At 54.2% G+C, this 19,017-nt stretch overlaps 2 protein-coding genes across 9 annotated transcripts in view; one reads left to right on the top strand and one right to left on the bottom strand.

Moving 5' to 3' along the window:
* The window catches only part of ANGPTL2 (angiopoietin like 2), a 35,516-nt gene extending 18,450 nt beyond the window's left edge, over window positions 1-17,066 (bottom strand). Inside the window, exons 1-2 of the mRNA XM_045790914.2 lie at window positions 16,595-17,066; window positions 1,939-2,804 (exon numbers count right to left, since the gene is read on the bottom strand). Coding sequence (XP_045646870.1) covers window positions 1,939-2,755 — 817 coding nt within the window. The 5' untranslated portion in view covers window positions 2,756-2,804; window positions 16,595-17,066. The remainder of the gene's footprint in view (window positions 1-1,938; window positions 2,805-16,594) is intronic.
* The window catches only part of RALGPS1 (Ral GEF with PH domain and SH3 binding motif 1), a 280,227-nt gene that overhangs the window by 159,651 nt on the left and 101,559 nt on the right, over window positions 1-19,017 (top strand). The window lies entirely within an intron of this gene.

Below are 19,017 nucleotides of genomic sequence, written 5' to 3'. Positions count from 1 at the left end.
AGCAGGGGGAGAGGCAAGCAGAGGGAGAGGGAGAAGAAGACCCCCCACTGGGCAAGGAGCCTGATGCGCGGCTCGATCCCAGGACCCTGGGATCATGACCTGAGCTGAAGACAGACGCTTAACCGACTGAGCCACACGAGTGCCCCAACCTAAGTCTTTCTTCCCACACTAGATACCTTTCAGCTCAGTTCAAGCTCAGGGATCCTGAAATTATTGACTCAGAAATCAGAGCTGCTTAAGCGAGAGGAGGTCTGCTGGGTAACACTGATGTCAGCCAGACGTTAGGAGTATGACATTCAGTGGAGTCTTCGTTTGGTGCCCAGGGGCATGTTTTACCCTCTGGGCGTTCCATCAAGACACAGTGCACGCTCTGCCCCCCCTTTTGGAGCTTCCGATTTAAAACAGACACATGTACAGATGAGCCAGTCATTTGCTGTAGAATGCCAGCACTAGAAAGGGACTGTGTATTTATTTCAGTCTCCTTGCTTTAAGATAAAGAAACCAAAACGGAAGGATACCGAGAGCTGCCAGCTATGGAGACTTTGCATGGGCCCAGAACCACTCCAGGCACTTTTTCTTTCTTTTCCTTGCAGTATTCCATCTCCTCTTTGGGTAGGCATTGTTTTAGTCTATCCCCAGTCGACAGATTGAAACAGGGGACCGGAGCCTCTGCAAGGTGACTTGCCTAATATCCCAGAGCTAATCAGTCGGGGAATCAGAATTTGAATCCAGGTCAGTCTGTTCAAAGCGTCTGTTTTCAACCCGCAAACCCAGTAGAGGGCCTTCCTGTGAGGTGTGAGATGCTGCAGGCAGATGCTCCCCTCCGCCGACCTGCAGACAGGGTTGCCCTTGTCTTCTGCTCAGGCCACCCCCTTTCTGGAATTAGCAAGTAGCTGCTCTTCCCAGTACTGGTGGTTATTTTCAGAAGTGTGAAATAAGTGTAAAGCAGGATAGTTTCAGTAAAAATATCTCCCCGCTTATACACCAAAGTGGGACCAAAGTCATATGTGGTTAGTTTCTGCAAAGATCAATCCAGTTCTCATCTGACAGCCCATCTGGAAGGCTCACAGGGTCCTGGATGGATGAGAGGCTGAGCTTCAGGGGGCTGGGCTCCTACTCATCCCAGAGCACAGAGGAGTCAGCCCTAGATTTAAAGTGTAAAGGCCTGAATTCAAATCCAGCCTGAGGATCCTAAGCCTGTGAGCAAGTTAGTCTTGTCATTTAACCTTCCATGAGGAGCTACAGGGGTTAGTGATACAGTATCCATGAAAGTGCCCAATGCTGGTACTCTAGTCAAGCTTTGGAACATACCAGCAGCCCTATTCCTCCCCCATAATGATTTCTGAGAATTACCATATTTTAAGATGAACCATGTATTTAAGAGTATATGGAATTGTCACAGAAAAGTCGAAACAGCAGCAGACTCTAGAAAATGTGTGGGCTTCAGAATGTACTCCTTCCTATCCCCTGGCCCCTCCATTGTGTTATCATACTTTTGCCATGATAACACTTTCTTTTCCTTTGGCTTCTTATTCCTTTGGTGAGCATTTACCGATTGCCAGATCTGTGCCAGGCCCAGTACAAGAGCAGGAGCTTGCAGGAGAGACATCCTGCTTGCCAGCACAGAGCCTTTCAGCAGAGCCCAGAAAACTACAGGCCTGGGTCTCTTTCCCATCAGAAGCCAGAGAACATTTGTTCTCTTCTGAGACTCTCCCCGTGTCCTGGTTCTACCTTGGAGATTCCATCTAAGGAACGTGGGCCCCCCTCACCACACCGGCTGCCGAGGCTGGGCCCAAGGGATCGCTGGGGGATTGTGCAAGTCTCTTGGCCCGGCTTCAGCTCACCGTGCCTTTTCCCCCACTTACGGTCTTAGCCAAGGGAAGCCTGGGCCTGGCTCTGAGGCCCCAGATGGAGCGGCTCCCTCCCGGAAGGACTTACCCGATGGCTTGTCTGTGGAGGACGGGAGGCTGGTGAGGGTGGGCATAGTGGGCAGAGGGGGAGGCAGCACCTTCAGGTTCTGATCGCTCTGGATCTCGTTGGTAGAGATCTGATTGATGATGCGGTTGTAGGGCGGCGGCTGGTAGACCCGGGGCGGGGTGGCCGGGGGTGGCTGGGGCACGGGCCTGGCCGCCGGCACCCGCTGGCAGTGCTCCTCGAGCTGCGCGATGATCTCGGACTGGTTGTGGGCCAGCGTGGCCAGGTGCTGGTACTTGTGCTCCAGGTCCTTGTACTTGCTGGCCAGCTGCAGCATGTCGGCCGTCTGATTGAGGATCCGGTTCTCCAGCTGGGAGAGCTCCAGCGCGTTGTCCCGCTTGCGGATGATCTCGTGCAGGAGCTGCATGTAGAGCTGCGTGACCCGCGAGTTCATGTTGCGGCTCTCCTTGCGCAGCAGCTTCACCTCGCTCACGATGCCGCCGTCCACCTCCACCAGCTGCTGCAGCGTCTCGATCTGCCGCTTCTGCTTGAGCAGCTCGCTGTTGAGCAGCTCCAGCTCCTGCTTGTGCACCCGGTTCTCCAGGAGCACCTCGGGCTCCTTGGAGTTGACGCAGATGGCGCCCGTGACCCGCTGCTGGGGCACGATGAAGGTGTAGGTGCACTTGTCCGAAGACTCGCCGGCCCGCTTGTACCTGTTCAGGTAAATGAACTCGCTGGGTGAGCCCTCCTCGGCGCCCTCAAAGCCTTCCTTCTGGCCGGCAGCTGCTCCCACGGCAGCCAGCAGTCCCAGCCACCAGTATGTCACGCACAGCGGCCTCATGGTCCTTGCAAAATGGTGGTTCCTCTTGGCGAACAGAGCCTATGAAAACCTGAAAGTAAACAGAAGGGAGATTCAGTAACGGTGTTGTCACTGCCAGCGGCCTGTGCCATAAATGAGCTCAGCCTCCTCGCCAGGCAGATCTTTCCAAAAATGCAGCTTCAGGAGGGAGCCCTTCTGGAAGCCGCAGGAGACAGGCAGGCTTCAGCAGAGATAAAGAGGAAACGGGAGGGGACCAGGGCATCTGAAGGCAGGAGGCCACAGCCCTGCCACTCCCGGAGCCAGCCCCAAAGCCCAGCCCCCTCGCCGAGCTCCTGGCCCAGGCCTGAGAACCGCATGAGGGCAGCTCAAAGCTGAGGCAGGGAGACAGAGGAAGGCTTGTCTGGTCTCCCTTCTCTGCCTCACGCACCCCCCCCCGCCACCCAGACCATAACGTCTCCTCGTTCTACAGGTTTGTAACCCCCGGGCTTTCCCAGTGTAGCACCTGTCACAGTCGTGGTGCAGAGGGGTTCTGTGTGACCTCCGCTAGTGGACTCCACACTCCATGAGGGCAGGCGCTATGGCTGATTCCATCCTGTGTCCGCAGGATGCTACAGTAAGCAGGCTTTCAGCAAATATTTGTTGAACGCTTGAATCACTAGACACAGTATGGAATGTGTTCAGTTGGTAGTGGACAGTGTCAACAGGAGGATATGTCCAGCCACATGGCTTTGGTCTGTGTGTTAGAGACAAGCTAGAGAGCCCAAACAGGAACAAACAACTGAGCTCTTCTATCCAAATATTTGCAGTAGCCAGTAACTGCAAGGTCCTGGCCACTGCAATGTGATTAAAGCCGGCCGAAGCGGAAAACAGACTTGTGTCTCTGGATTTGTTTCAGTTGTGCTCTTGGACCGTTCGTTCCTTCACCAGATATCCATCAAACATCTGTGGGTGCCAGGCAGCATGCTGGCTGCTGGATGTACAGCCGCAAACAGGCCAGAGCCAGCCCTGCCCTCACAGGGCTTACACACCATGGCACAGCCCCTAAGAGCCACGGAGCAGCAGTAACATATGCTGTGAAAGGGTAGAGCAGGGAACTGACCTAATCGGACGATTCAAGAAAGTTTCCCTGAGAAAGTGACCTTTACACTGACCCCTTGAGGGATGAGCAGGAGTTAGCCGGGCCAAGAGGGAGGGGACGGACGTACAAAGATCCCTCCTCTCGCCTACTCAAGGACATCGCTCCGGCATTTCTCCCCCATCTCTCCTGCATGATCACATTTTTCCTATAATCATGCTGTTATTTCTCTCGACTTAAAGAAAGTCAGTCCTCTCTTGATCTCACATTCCCCCCTTCCAGCTACTGTTCTGTTTCTATGCTCCCCCTTTTAGCAAAACCCTCGGAAGGTTTGTGTGTACTCAGTTTCCAGAAAGTCCCTCTCTTCCTGTTCTCTCTTGAGCCCACTCCCGTCGGGCCTGGCCCCTCCCCTCCACTCCAAGTGCTCTGGACAGGATCACCAGTGGCCTCACTTGCCAGGCCAAATGGCCTGTTCTTGGTCCTCATTAGTACTTTCCTCTCCACACTGGGCGATGTGGTCAATCACTCCCTCCTTAGACTTCCTTTCCTAGAGATCACCCTTTCCTCCCTTCTCACTGGCTGCCCTTTCTGTCTCCTTTGCTGGTTCTTCCTCCTGTTCCTGTCCTGGGGGACCCAGAGCTCAGTCTTCAGACCTCTTGTTTACCTCAGTGATCTCATCCAGTCTTGTGGCTTTCAGGCGCTGCGAACTCCCACAATTATTTCTCCAGCCCGGACCTCCCCCTTTGACTCCAGACACATATATCCAACTGCCCCTTTGACATTTCCACTCAACTATCTACTAGGCATCTCAAACTTAACTTATCCAGAAGTGAACTGGTGTCCTCACACCTCCATCCCAGCATGTTCACCCCAGGTTCTCTGCTCTTCCAGTTGCTCAGGCCAACAACCTTGAAGTCATCCTTGACTCCTCTCTTTCTTTCATACCCCACATCTGATTCACCTCCGAATTGTAATAGCAATATCCTGGACATATTCTCAAAATCCTGCTGCTGCTCCCCACCTCCTGCACCCTGATGCAACGCACCTTCACCTCACCTGGACCCAGCTGCTGCTGGACCTGCTCCTGCCCTTTGTCCTCAACCCAGCAGCCAGAGTGATCCTTCTTTAAAAAGTCCAATCCTCTACTCAGAATCCTGCGGGAGCCCCTCATCTTGGAGAAAAAGCTTAGAAGGCGCTTTTGGCTCTCCTGGACTTGGCCTCCCTCCATCCCTGGCCTCATCTCTGACTCCCTTCATCCCTCTGCTTATGCCGCTGCAGCCACTCCAGCCTCCTGGGCAGTCCTTATGCTCACTAAGCACTCTTGTGACTCAGGACCTTCGTACACTGTTCCCTGTCTGGAACACTCTTACCCCCTTAACTTATCAGTCAGTCCCTCACCTCTTTAAGGTCTTTGCTGAGATATCACCTTCCCAGTGAGGCCCACCCTAATTATTTAAAATTGTGACCTCCCCACCTAGTCAGCAGATGTAGAATGTTTCCTCACCCCACCCCATGAATGGAATCGCCACAAGGGCAGAGGGTTGTCTCCTCCATTTGCAATGCCAAGCACGTGGCCTGGAATATGCAGGCACTCGATCAGTATTTCTGGCCTGAATGAAAAGGCACACCTGCCAACAGAGCTGCCACACAGTTGGGAGGGCTCCAGAGAGGCAGGGCCAGGGGAGCCTGTGCGGGTGATTGCCCGAGGGGGCGCCAGATGTACGGGAGGGGGCTTTTTCTTTTCTCTTTTCTTTTCTTTTCTTTTCTTTTCTTTTCTTTTCTTTTCTTTTCTTTTCTTTTCTTTTTTTCTTTTCTTTTTCTTTTCCTTTCCTTTCCTTTCCTCTCTTTTTCTTCCTTTCTCTTTTTCTTTCCTCCTTTCTTTCTTCCTTCCTTCCCTCCTTCCTTTCTTTTTTTTTTTTTTTTAAGATTTTATTTATTTATTTGAGAGAGAGAGAGAGAGACAGAGCATGAGCAGGGGGAGGGGCACAGGGAGAAGCAAACTCCCTGCCAAGCAGGAAGCCTGATGTGGGGCTTGATGCCAGGACCCTGGGATCATGACCTGAACTGAAGGCAGACGCCTAACCAACTGAGCCACCCAGGCACCCCAGAGGCCATTTCTTACTTACCAATAACATCCATAGAATCTATTTACCGAGTACCCACTGTGTACCTGCCCCTGCACAAAACATTTGCAGGCATTTCTACTTTGATGTATCCTCCCAAAGTAGATACTGTTAAGATTCTGTTGTCCTTTCCATTTTATAGATGTGGTAACTGAGACTCAGAGAGGCTAAGTGAATTGCCTAAGATCACACAGCTGGAAGGTGGCAGAACCAGGAATAATTGGAGGGGTCAGGAGAGCTTCCCTCATCTGATCTCATGTATTCCAGCCTTCAGACTCTTACTAACTGCATAGAAATGTTCTTTTTTTTATATATTAATTTTTTATTATGTTATGTTAGTCACCATACAGTACATCCCTAGTTTTTGATGCAATGTTCCATGATTCATTACTTGCGTAGAACACCCAGTGCACCATGCAATACGTGCCCTCCTTACTACCCATCACCAGTCTATCCCATTCCCCCACCCCCCTCCCCTCTGAAGCCCTCAGTTTGTTTCCCAGAGTCCATAGTCTCTCATGGTTCAAATGTTCTAAATCTGGACTTTCGTACTAAAAAATGGATTAGTATGATCACTTTCTGACTCCACGTTAGTTTATGCTAAAATCAGCATGACACAGAAGCTGAGGGTTTGGTCTTCCCCCAGCTCCTCTGGGGCTTCTCTGGTGAGCAGCCTAGGTTCAGGCTCCACCCTGTACCCCAGCTGGGGGGCTGTGACCAAACAGACCCTGGGCTCCCCAGAGCCACTCAGAGCTGTTTTCTGCTCAAATGAGGAAGCCTAAGCGTGGTTGCATGGCCAGCTCAGGCGTTGCGACCGGGGAGAGAAAGGTGTTAGGCAGCCTTTGGTCTGGGTTGGGCTTCAAGGTAGGGCAGCAGTGACGTGAGTGGAAACCGGGCTGAGTTTGTAAGTGTTTGCCTCGTTTCCAAAGCGCTCTGGCTGCTCCTGCACCAGCCCGTGGCCACGCCTGGCCCAGAACAATGGGGAGGAGCAGCACCGCAGGCTGGGGCGGGCAGCCCTTGCCTTCCCACCGGCCGCTCACCTGAGGCAGCTGGTGGCAAACACTTCGCTGTGCTCCCGGTGCCGGTGCTGATGCTGGTGCGGGCCTCTGCCTTGGCCGAGAAACTGCCAGGGGCCTAGGGAGGCAACCTGGCTCCAGAAAAAGGCTGGCTTCCAAACCTTCCCAGGCCTTGAGACCTGGCAGGATGGCACTGTTTATCATCGAATCCCCCCCCCCCCACGTGGGCTCTCGAGCTTCCTGAGCAAAGCCTGTGCCCTTGGACTTGGGATCCTGAAGGCTGAGCCTCTTCTGTGAAACGGGGCGATCCAACCCACCTTGCACGCTACTTAAGGGCCATAGAAATGCTTCCCAAACTAGAGATGGTAGTAACAGGATAGCAGCATGGTGGCGGACAGCAAAGCCGGACCCAGTGAGGAGCCTGACCACGCCCCCCTGGGGAGAGACCGCGATTAATGCTCCTCCCGTTTCTCAGAGGAGAAACTTGTGCGGGTCACAGAGCTGGGCCCCGAGCAGGAGGTCTGGCTGGCCTCACCCTTTAGGCCCAGCCCTAAAGCTGCCCTCTGGTTAGACTGGGTCCCGGATGCCCTGCTGTCCCAGGATCTTACGCGGCGCTGGGCGGGAGTGGGAGCCAAGAGACGGGAAGACGCAGTGCAGGGACGTGCTGTCTTAAAAGAGCATTTCTTGAGATTGTTCAATTAAAAAGAGCACCAAACTTGATAATTAACACTCAGGTTTTCAGGTTCACAAGGCCCTCTGCACGCGCATTATCTCATTTAATCATCCCAACATTCAGAGCTAGCTAGTTGTGTCGTGCTGTTTTGTGGGTGAGGGAATTGCAGCTCCAGGGGGTGTCCGGTATCTCGCTCAAGATGACGTTGCTAGCGGTGCCACCAGTTGTGCGGCTCACAATTCTGGGTCTTCCTGTTACTTTTCCGTGGGGTCTGGGCTTGGCGGGAGTGACTTGGGGCCAAGCGGGTTACACAAGGAAGGGAAGGAACAGGGCCCCGTGCTGGGTGCCTGACACTGTCGCAGGTAGTCTAGACAGGTGGTTGTCCCCCACTTGTAAATGGGGACACTGAATCCCAGACAGGTGCTGACCCAGCTGAGAGCTCAGGTCAGCCTGACACCAAGGGCTGGACTCTGCACTGTCCTTGGCTTTGGAGTCATTTGTTTTCCTTAAAGATTCTAACCCCCTTTTCGGTTTTCTGCTACTTTGGCAGTTCTTAATGGGCAGTAATGAGTTTGTTTACTTTTGCTCTTTTGATATTTATTCAACTAATTGCACCCCAAGAGAAATAACCCTCCCCAGCATGCCAGCCATCTTAGGCCTGGAGAAGAACTCCATCACAATCAAAGCTGTGCTCCTCAGTTTCTTCCTCTGACCAACAAAGAAAAGCAACTCCAACTGTTTTCCTTGGCTTCGAAATGAAAATAAAAACGATTCTTGAAATTGCTTTTCCACATTGTATTGTGAGGAGTTTCCATTATGTACGGGTTTCCCTCCCCACAAGTGGAGCTGGTGTGACCAAGCCACGTGATGGCCCCTGCACACTGGGAGGCGGCCTCCCCTGGGCTTGGGTCCCACCCAGCCTCCGGTGGACAGCCCCGAGCGTCCCTGCTTGGCCTGGTGAAGTGGGGCCACACACCGTGTGTCCACGTCCCACTCGGCACCATGGCATTGCAGCCCAGGCGTGGGGCCACTTTGTGGGAAGAACCGTTTTTCATGAGTTGGAGCTCTGTGTCATGCCCTGTAGTAGAAGCTGGTGGCCTGGGAGTTAGGACTGAGGAAAGTTCAAACACTCAGGATGATAACTACAGTCAGTTGTCACTATGACTCAAACACTTTATATACATGATCTTACTTAATACTGCCAACAACCTCAGGAGGGAAGCCCTGTTATTTCAGGGCTGCCATGCATGGTGGCCCAAGTCGTACACTATGCAACTCTAGGGAGCACAACTCACATTCAACAGTGTTTGTAGTTTGGTATATTTATTTTACAGCCATTTTCTAATTCCCACAAAGATGCTTTTAAGACTAACAGCAGGGCTGACAATTATCCCCATTTGCAGGTGAGGGAACTATTGAGATTCTAAGACCATGAGTCATTTTGCCCACAGTCACCGAATTACTAAGTAGCAGAGCCAATAACAGAACCCCAAAATATACCATGCTGACTATATAGAAAGAAAAGTGCTGGAATGACAGGACACTCAAAAGAGATTGCTGTCTGACCCCCAAAGGCAAGGGAAGAAAGAGAGCTCCTGGGATCCTCAGTACTGCTGACCCCAGGGAAACCTCTGGGTTCAAGCCAGCTCTCACTGTGTCACCCATCCAGGCTATAGTCCCATGTGAGGAGCTCGCAGAACCCACCCCTGCCTCTTTCGCCAGCCCTGCCCCACCATTCTGTGATCACAGAAGGCCGAGGATGAGCCCAGACCAGAGGCCCTGCAGGAGGCCTGGGAAGTGGGCCCCTGCCAAGGCAGTGCAGGAATCTGGAACTGCCACCTGGCCCTGAGTGTGCCTGGCTGGCCCCTGGTGTCTGGCTTTGGGGAAGCCAGGAACTTGAGCTCTGCTTGAGTGAGTCTGATAGGCCTGAGCACAAATCGTGATTGTTAAGGCAACATCAGGACCGAGAAGAAAAAATAAAGACTTCAAAGCTGACAGCTTTTCCTACTAAAGCTGTTTGAGGTGTATGGTGTACCAGAGAGGTGGTACCCAAACGAATTGGTAATCCAGGATGTGGGAGGGACCCAGATAAAGGAAAATTCCAGAAGAAAGGGCCCCGGAGGATCCAGCTGACCATATGACCAAAAGCATAGATAACAACAGCCCTTGTTTGTTTGTGGTAAACTCACCGTGTGCCTGGTGTGTAAGTGCCTTTCTTATTGGCACTTACAGTCCTGTGCATAAGGTTGGCCCCAGCTGGGGCCTGTTATCTTACGTAATTATTAATAGCACCCCCTCTTACTTTTGTTTCAAAAGTGTCCCGATTGGGTACCAAATTATATGGTCCCTTTACACCTAAGGAGAAAAGTATTACTATCTGCATTTTGCAGGAGAATACACCCAGGCCCAGACGGGTCAGGCCACTTGTCTGAGGTCCCTTGGAATCAATATCGGGGGATTCCGCTGTCAGCTGCAATGCCCATGCCCTCACTTCCACCAAGATCATCCCTCCAACCAGCATGAACAAAGAAAAGGTGCCTGTCTGTTTGCTTCCCAGCCAGCGTGATTCATGGCAGATTGCTTCTTAGTCACTGTTGACTGAATCAGTAGAAATGGCTTTCAGGTCGGTACAAGGGGGAGTTTTGTTGGATGTTAGAAACAGCTTCTTGATTATCCAAGTGGCAAGACCCCAAAATGGGCATCTAGGATGAGCAGTGATGTCCTCACCTTAGAAAACCTGAAGGAACTGTGCCTCGCTTGTCCTAGGTGATTCACCACTAGCCTGGGGGCCAGGGAGGGAACAGCCACATCTCCAACTGCCATCCCCTCCCAGCCTAGGATCCTGTGATTCATTCCCCACCAGAAGGCCATGTGGGCACCCAAGGAGTCTGGAGCCAGTTCCCAGACCCTGCCAGCTCAGCTCTCATAAGACCTTCAAATAAACCATTTGTTCGTCCATCCGGCCTTCCATCCCCTAGCCTTCCCCACCAGCCAGTCATCGTGCATTGTGACAGCCCGGGTCCAGCCGTGTCATGCGTGATGAGAACAGAGGCAGGAGCCATACAGGCAGGTAGTGTGGGATCGGACTGATGTGGCTGGAAGAGGAGCAGTGGGGAGTTGAATCTGCCTGATGCCCCGGGCTCTGGTGCTCCTGCCCCTGGGGAGCTGCTGGCTCCAGGGGAGGGCTGACTGAGTTCATGGAGGAGGCGGGTTGTGGTCATACTGTGAGATCATAGGGCAAGACGGGATGTGGTTAGGCAGTGGGTTGCTGGTTGCCTTTGCCAGGGGGACAAGGATGCTGCTGTTACTTTTTCATGGTGCGTTATTTGGGAACCATTTTGAGATTCCCCCAAAGCCTGCTCACTGAGCCCTCTGTGCCAGGAGCCCTGGCCAGCAGAGCCGAGGCGGGGAAAGTCTGCAGAAGCCATGTCAGAGCCCGGCTTCTGAGTTGGCTGCTACGTTTCCAGCAATGCCTGGTGTGCTCTGGAGCCTTGGGACTAGGGGAACCTCAGATGAGAGGGAGAAGCCGGGGACTGGGCAGACAGTACTGCCCCACAGTGGCTTCCTGGGGACTCTGGACCTTGCCTGGAACTGCTCTTCTAGGCCAGGCCAAGTGGTTGGCACCTAAGGCCACCTCGGCCTGTTGGCATGGGCTCCTCCCTTGATCACCGGGACAAGCACATTTTGTGCCTACTGCTCAGATCCCAGTAACTCTGTGAGGTCGGGCCTATGGTTATTTTCATCTCACAGAACAGGAGACAGAGGTAGGGATGAAGTCACTTGCCCAGGGCCACAGAGCTACCAAGTGGTGAGGCCAGGCCTGGAACCAAGTTTGTCTGCCCCAGAGCCAGGTTTCTTACCCACACAGTCCTAACTGGCCCCGCTGCCTTGGACACTCGCTCCCCTGCTCTCCACAGTGCAGGCGGCTCCAGGCCCATCTTTCTACAGCTTCCAGCTGGTCGGATTGGTGTCCTGCTTTAAAAGAGAGCCTCTGTGCTCACGCTCACGCTTCCTGCCTCTGCACACACTCTTCTTTCTGCTGCAGCACCTTCCCCCATGTCTGGCCTGATGCACGTGCCTGTCTCCCTCTCTCAGTTGACCTCCCCAGTCCACTTCCCTGTGAAGCCACCGTCCACGGCGGTGGCCCCTCTCTCCTCTCCTCCACCCCCAGGAGTAGCTGTGGCTGCTTCCTGCACCCATCACAGCACCTCAGACACAGCTCATCTGGTTGTGTAGCCCCAGACTGTGAGCTTCTTAAAAGTGGGGTCAGGGTCATTTCTCCTCTGAATACCCAATAGCCAGGACGGCACTTAGATTCATGGATAGGACTTCAAGGATTTCATTCATTGAATGTATTTCTCTAGCACTTCCCCTGTTCCAGCCACTGTGCTGGGGCTGGAGATAGAGCAGAGGCGGGGTGGGTCCCTGCTCTTAAGGGGCCCACGGTAGTGGGCAGGACAGAGAGCAGGGGGGATGGTGATCAGTACCCTGGCAGGGTGGCTCAGGGGGCTGGAGGGGCAGCCAGTCCAGCTGGGGTGAGGATTGGGTGGTGTGGCATAAGGTGGGAGTAGAGACACCCCAAAGGGGCCTTGGCTGGACGACACAGAGGGGAATTGTGTGGCACCATGGGACTGAGAGACTTGTTTGTCTGGGTCTGAGGCTTCCTTCCTTCCTTCCTTCCTTCCTTCCTTCCTTCCTTCCTTCCTTCCTTCCAACCATCCATCCATCCATCCATCCATCCATCCATCCATCCACCCTCCATTCCACACATCCCTTCTCTGCCAGCACTGAGTATTGGAGGTCCAGCAGTGACTAAGAGATACCACCTTTCCCTCATGGAGGTTGGACTGGGGCCACCTCAGGCAGCACTTTGGTCATTCCTGGAACCGAGCTGTTCCTCGGGTGCTTCTTAGAGATAAGGACAGATTTCCTTCTAGGCTTCCCCCACCTTTTAGAGAGAGAGACAGAGAAAGTGGGGCAGAGGGAAAGAGAATTCCAAGCAGTTTCCACACCCAGCGCAGAGCCTGACTCGGGGCTCGATCCCATGACCCTGAGATCACGACCCGAGCTGGAACTAAGAGTCAGATGCCCAACCAACTGAGCCACCCAGGCACCCCCTTTCTGGGCTTTTCTTAGGGATCTTGTGTCCGCCTTTCTGGAAGACTAGGCAGCAGGACGAGGCCGAGGCTCTGGGGCTGCTGGCCCCAAGATGGGCTGGTTGGTTTCGCCTGAGAATAGACCTAACACAGTAGCTCAATTGTGAGAGGCCTGACCCCCCCCCCAACATGCGAACATTTCTGTGATCAGAATGTGTCTTATAATTGGTTTACACGTGTAACAGGACATTGTAACGTTTTAACTGCCACCCCCCACCCCAGGCTGTTATTAAATCAGTCATATGGTTTACAGTTGATATGAGGGAAGACAGTTTTGTTATTGAAACTACCCTTGGCATGAGGTTCTGATGTGACCTATCTATCACCACAAACTCCCAGTTGCCAGAGGCTGAATAACCCTTCTATTTGGGATATTTTATATAAATTCACAGAAAAGAATGCTATTCAATGAATTGATTCATTCTTGAGATTTCCCCAGTATGTCTATCCAGGATGGCAGTGGGCTGGGGTAGGGGGAGTCCAGATCTGGGTTTGAATCCTTGCTTTTTGACCCACTACTGGAGGGACATTGACGAGGTACTGTAACCTCCAAGCCTCAGTTTCCTCCTCCGTAAAATGGGGACAGCACCACCCATTTGGTGCCACGTGCCCCCTCTTTGCAGGTCTCTCGCTGTTGTACCTTTATGTGATTGTTAGATTCACCTTCTGCTTCCTTCCACGGGGCCCTGGGCCCTACTAGCAGACCCCCTCTGCATCTGACTGCTGTCAGTTGAGACCATTTCAGGTGAAATGGGCTGTGATTCAGAGAGGCCAGAAGCTGGATGTGCCTGCCTTGGGTGGGCTGCTGTTTGTTCTAAGGTAGCTACCGGTTGCTGTCCCCCTGATGTCTTCTCGGGATTGCTTGAGTGTGGCCTAGTGCAGACCGTGAGGACGTGCACTCCGATTCTGCAGCCCGTGGACTCTCCAAGTAGGGATGTCGGAAACCCATGCATGGTATCTCACACACATAGACGAATGTTTACCGAGGCTGCACCCCACTGAGCTGGTGCCAGTGTCCCATGGTTCTGTGTAGCCGTGCTGGGGCTCATCTGTAAGAGGGGTAGATAATGCCTGTTCTGTCTCAGAGAGAGGCTTCTTTGACAAGCGAGTGATGTATCAAAGTCAGGTAAGCACGTGGTTTTCAGGTGGCGTGGTATAAGCATTCTGGAGGACAGTAACCAGAACAGACTTGGCTGCTGGGGGACCCCATGACAGGGTCAGGAGAAGAGAAGTCAGGATTCCTTGAACAGGGCAGTGGAGTGAGGTGGGGAAAGGCATAGACTTTGGACCTTGGCTGTCCAGGGTTCAAGGCCCACATAATCACCAGCTGTGTTACCTTGGGCAAGTTACTTAACCTCTCTGAGCCTTAGATATCTCATCTGAAAAATGGGATGCTAAAACTAGAATGTACCTCCTAGGGTTGCGTTGAGGATGAAATGAGATAATGCATATGCCTTACTTACTTCAGCCGGTACTTAATAGATCATTGTGGGATGGAGGGGTGGATGGGGAAACGGCTTAGTTGCTCTGCCCATGAACTTAGAGCAATACCATGCAGTCCCCTCCTGGGCCATGTGTTTCACACATTTTGTCTGTTCTACCACAAGTGCCTTTATTGAGTAGCAATTGGTCTAATTTTTGTTAGCCAGACCTGTGAAGTCAGTCAGAGCCTGTGTTCAGACAGGGCTGCCCAGAGAGCACAGTGAGCCACTGTGGTTCCAGCCTAGAGCTGGGAAACCTGCAGGTTCTGCGGCCCCAGAGGCCTGTGCTAGAGATGCACATATCTAATGTCAGCTTTTCAAAATGCTCTCCAGAGTTCAGGGAATCCAGTGTGACCTCTGAGCCCACAGGAGAGAAGCTACTGTCCTAAGATGCACCAGCCTCGGCCTCCATATGGTCCAGGTGGTGATGGAGATAGAGTTTGGGGGAGGAGTCCTTGCGTCCTCCTCTGCGATCCTAGGATAGGCCTGGCATTGGTCTCCCTGCACACAGAGGTGGCTCCCTTTCCTCACCTACTACAGTTCTGGCAGGAGCCCGACAGACGAGTAGCCCCCATGTGGGTGGTAAGGTTGGTATCAGATATATGCAGGGTCCCTTGTCGGTGCACGCACCCTGCCTTAGTGTGGACTTCAAGGACCTGGGCATGCTGCAATTCACTGCAGACGTAAAGCCCCCCTCAGCTCCTGGGAAGACCCCAACCCCATGCGGGTGGCAGTAGAGGCCTCCATGCTGGCTCGCCTGGTGGGTTTTTCTGACAGGTTGTCCAGCACAGAGAGAATCTGGGTCCCTGCTCTTCCTGGGTCTCTGCGATTCTGATTGTTATGGGCCCTGATACTCAGTGACTAACGTTTTCGGAGGGTTTGCCACACAGAAGACACTATGCGAAGGCCTTCCCGGGCATGATCCCATGTGCTCCTCCTAGAAAGCAGTAGAATGTGGCTCAGAGGGCTGGGTTCAAGTCCTGGTGCTGGCGCTTATTAACCCATGGGCTTGGACACATCCCTGAACCTCCGTACCTCAGCTTCCTACGTACAAGGGGGAGAATGGGGCTGAGCAGTAGTACCTGTGTTGTCGGGTGGCTGTGAGGACCCCTCGAGCTGGTAAGCGTCTGGCTCAGGGTCCGTGCAGTGTAAGTGTTAGCTGTTACTGAGAGATGGGTGGTGTCATCATCCCATTTCGCAGAAAAGGAAACAGGTTTCGAGAGGCTGAGTGTTCTGCCGGAGTCCCGTGGCTCCTGAGTAGAAGAGCTAGGATTTGAACCCAGCTCACGAGCACTACCTTACTCTGCCTCAATGTGGGAAAATACATGCGGGGAGCATTCGGCCAGCTTCGGAAGTGGCATTCTCGGCTTTCCTCAGAGCCCTGGTGAAAGGAGATCCTTTTCTAAGTAACCGAACTGGCCTCTGGGAGCTCTCACAATCCCACAGCAGAAGCAATAGCTGACCCGTGACACACATATCACAGAAGGAGAAGGGAGGGATCAGTGAAGAATTTCTGTTTGGAAATGTTATCTAATGCTGAGTGCTTTCAAGGGACTCGGAATGTGGAGCCGGCGCTGTACCCCCTGCTGGGGTGCCGGGGAAGCTTGGTCCTCAGCTCTTTCCCTGCCACATACAGCCTGCTGGAGACCTGGGCTACCGTCAGGGGCTGGGCGGGATCAGGCGTCTGTGGACATGCAGGGAAAGCCAGGGCAGCACTTTGCCCTGAGCCACAGTGACAGAAATCTCTGGTTGATGTGTCCCTTCCAGCTCTGGACCCCTTGGGTCTTCCCCTCCCCAGCTGAGCGGTGAGCAGAGGCTGCTGGGCTCCAGGGAACTTTCTGAACAAGGGCTCCCGGCTCTGGCAACACAGTGTTTGCTTTTGCTTTTGCCTCGGCATAGTCTCTAGGCAGGGTGCATGGGAACCCAAAACTTAAAAACGACTTCCCATGTCCTTGGGCTACCCCCGTCCCCCTAAGCACACACCTACACACAGGCACGCGCTCACGCACGCACCCCAGCTGCCGGGCCGTGCCCGGGAGCCGCCTGCCTTCACCCCAAAGGCTCTTTGTCTGCGGCAGAGTGGGGCTTACAGATGAAGCTCTCGAAGCCCCAGCCCGTGGTCTCATGCCCCCAGAACGTCACCCTCGGCCCAGGTGTCCACAGGTACCCCAGCAGAAGCCTTGTTTGGCTCCAAACAAAAGCAAGAGTGACCCCCTCTGGGGTCCAGCTGCACACACCCCCAGCTGGAGGGGTCAGGGTTCTTGAACCCCCAGGCATGGGGCCAGCTGCTGCCTCTTGCCCCCTTGTCCCTTGGTGCCACAGAGCTGGCCCCTTACCTCTTCACTCCTGCTTGACTCCCCGGGGCAGCTCCTCACATGCTTTACCCCAGCCGTCAGCAGGGCAGCCTGTCCATGGCCTCCAGGAGGGGTCCCCGAGTCGCAGGCTGGACTGGCCGCCGAGCAGCCCTGCCTCACTGGTCTCTGCTTGCTCTGCTGTGCTCCACAGCCGGGCTTGGGCCGGGGGTGGGGCGGGGGCTGGCCAGGGGTCCTGCCGGGGCTGCTTACAACCTGCCTCCTTTCCCAGCAGGGGCCAGCGTCTGCCTCAGTGCCATGCTCTGCAGGTCCGGGACTCGGGAAGCACTGCTCAGGGCTCCGGGCCCATCCTCAGGCCATCTGCAGCAGCCTCATTTGAACTCCCCACTCCTTTGTGGAGCCTTTACATGCTGCCGGAGGAAACTGTGAGCACAGCCTGACCCTGGTTGGCTGCAGGCACTTCTCTCCACCCACCAGTGCAAGAGGATCCCCCAGGCCCCAGAAAGGCTCCGGGCCTCCCCTCAGCCCCAGACAGAGGCGGGCCGCCCGGTGATGTCACACTAGCTCCGGCCCCAGCTGGCCCAGCCCCTCCCACCCCAGCCCGCTTTGGCGGCCCTCACTGGCCCGGCCCCTCCTTCCCTGGCACGAGCAGCCTGGCCAGCTCTACTCCCTGGCCCGCCCGCCCCTAGCGTGCTCTGCCGAGGCAGAGAGCTTCCTCTCTGACTCAGGTAATGGGTTTAGATCTGCTCTAGCCGCACAGGCAGCAGGGAGCAGGTCCTCCCCCTGGATGGCTCCCTCAGCCCTGCACTGCCGCACAGAGCCCCAGCCGAGCAGGCAGGGCAGCCCCGCACAGATGGCTTCTCCCCATGGGTGCCCTTCGTAGAGGCCTCACTCTCACCTCTAAACCCCGGGGAGGGAACCCAAGGCTATCTGCACAGAAGCCGGCAGGATCTTTGCTGACAGATGGTGGGAGGCGGTGGCCTAAGACACTGGACATACCACAGGCTGTTGGGGGGGGTATGCACGGGAGAAATGCCCGCCACTTCCCACCTAGAGGCCTTGAATAGGTCACTTCATGGTTCTGGCATCCCTTTCGTGCATCGGTAAATGAGCTAAGACCAGTGATCTACCTTCATGGATTCCGTGGTGTCACGCAGGAAAGGGCTTGGTGCAAGGCAAAGGCACCTCCGTGGGCTGGACTCAGCGCTCAGGAGGTGGGCAGGCCGGGGACCACACTCCCAGAATCTCTGTGGTGACCTCCAGACCTTCGAGGAGCACACTTGGTGAGAGGCCCTAGCGCAGAGTCTGTCACTGAGGTGGACCTCGTGAGTGTTCACAGAGTCAGAGCAGAAAGGAGAAGACAGCTCTGGAGCCCCACAGAGTGAGCAATCCCACAGACGTGTCAGCACCGCAGACAGAGGAGGGAGGCCAGCGGGTACTGGGAAGGGAGCAGCTGGGCACAGGTTTGTGTCTCTGCCTGGGCAACAGCGGTGTGAAATACTGGTGGTGACTCTTCTTTCCTCTTTAAAAGAGTTTAGTGATGGTGGTGGTGGTGGTGATGACATTCGGGTACAAATCGGGAGAGAAACTTCAGTGGCGTTGTCCCTACCCTCAGGCATAGCATACCGTGTTGCTGGTTCCTGGGCAGGCAGGTCCACTGTGGTCCTCTGCTCCTCAGGATTGCCGCTCCGGTCTTTGCAGGGAGCAAACTTTGCTTCTTGCCTCAGCTCCTCCCAGCCTGCTCAGACTCGCTCCCTTTTCCATCTGTCAGTCCCCTTCCTTTTTAGAAGGTCAGTCTTCACCAGAAGACCATGGTAGCTTACAGGCGACAACATTAGCCAGATGGTTGGGTTGGACAGATACGCTCCCCACAACTACCGTGGGGGTGAAGGTGCCCACCCACTCTGTAGGGTCCCTGTGCGTGGTCTGCACAGAAGCCATGGGAGGCTGGAGACTCAAGATCAGCAGAAGCACACAGAATGGAGCTGGATCCTTCTTGAGCAGCACCCTTGGCAGCCTGGAGGGTGGCATACTTCCTTCTTTCCCCCTTCCTCCTCTCTCGTGCTGTCTCGCTTCTCCAGGATGTGTTTATTAGGAACTTGCTCTGAGTTGGCACCAAAAGCCTAAGCTGCTCTCCTCATAGAGCTTGCAGTTGGGAGGGGAGACAGACAAACACATGAGAAGTGCTGGGTACTAAGCGGGTATCTAAGCAGGAGGCTGGATTATGCCTGGCAGTTGGGGCAGGCTCCCTGAGGCATGTGGTGTTTCAGCCGAAACCCAAAGAATAGGTAAGAATTAGCAGGTGTGATTGGGAGAGGCGATGGTCTGGGTAGGAACAACGGTGCATAAGGACCGTGTGGCAGATTGCTTTTTTGAAGATGGCCCCAACAGTATCTCCTAGTCCAACACGAGATCTTGATACTCCTCTCACTGAGAGGCAGGGTCTC

The sequence above is a fragment of the Ursus americanus genome, chromosome 18, assembly GCF_024610735.1.
Source record: "Ursus americanus isolate L20-20 chromosome 18, mUrsAme1.1.p, whole genome shotgun sequence".
Lineage (NCBI taxonomy): Eukaryota > Metazoa > Chordata > Mammalia > Carnivora > Ursidae > Ursus > Ursus americanus.
Note: the sequence above shows the minus strand (reverse complement) of the source record. Positions and strands in the feature narration are given on the sequence as shown.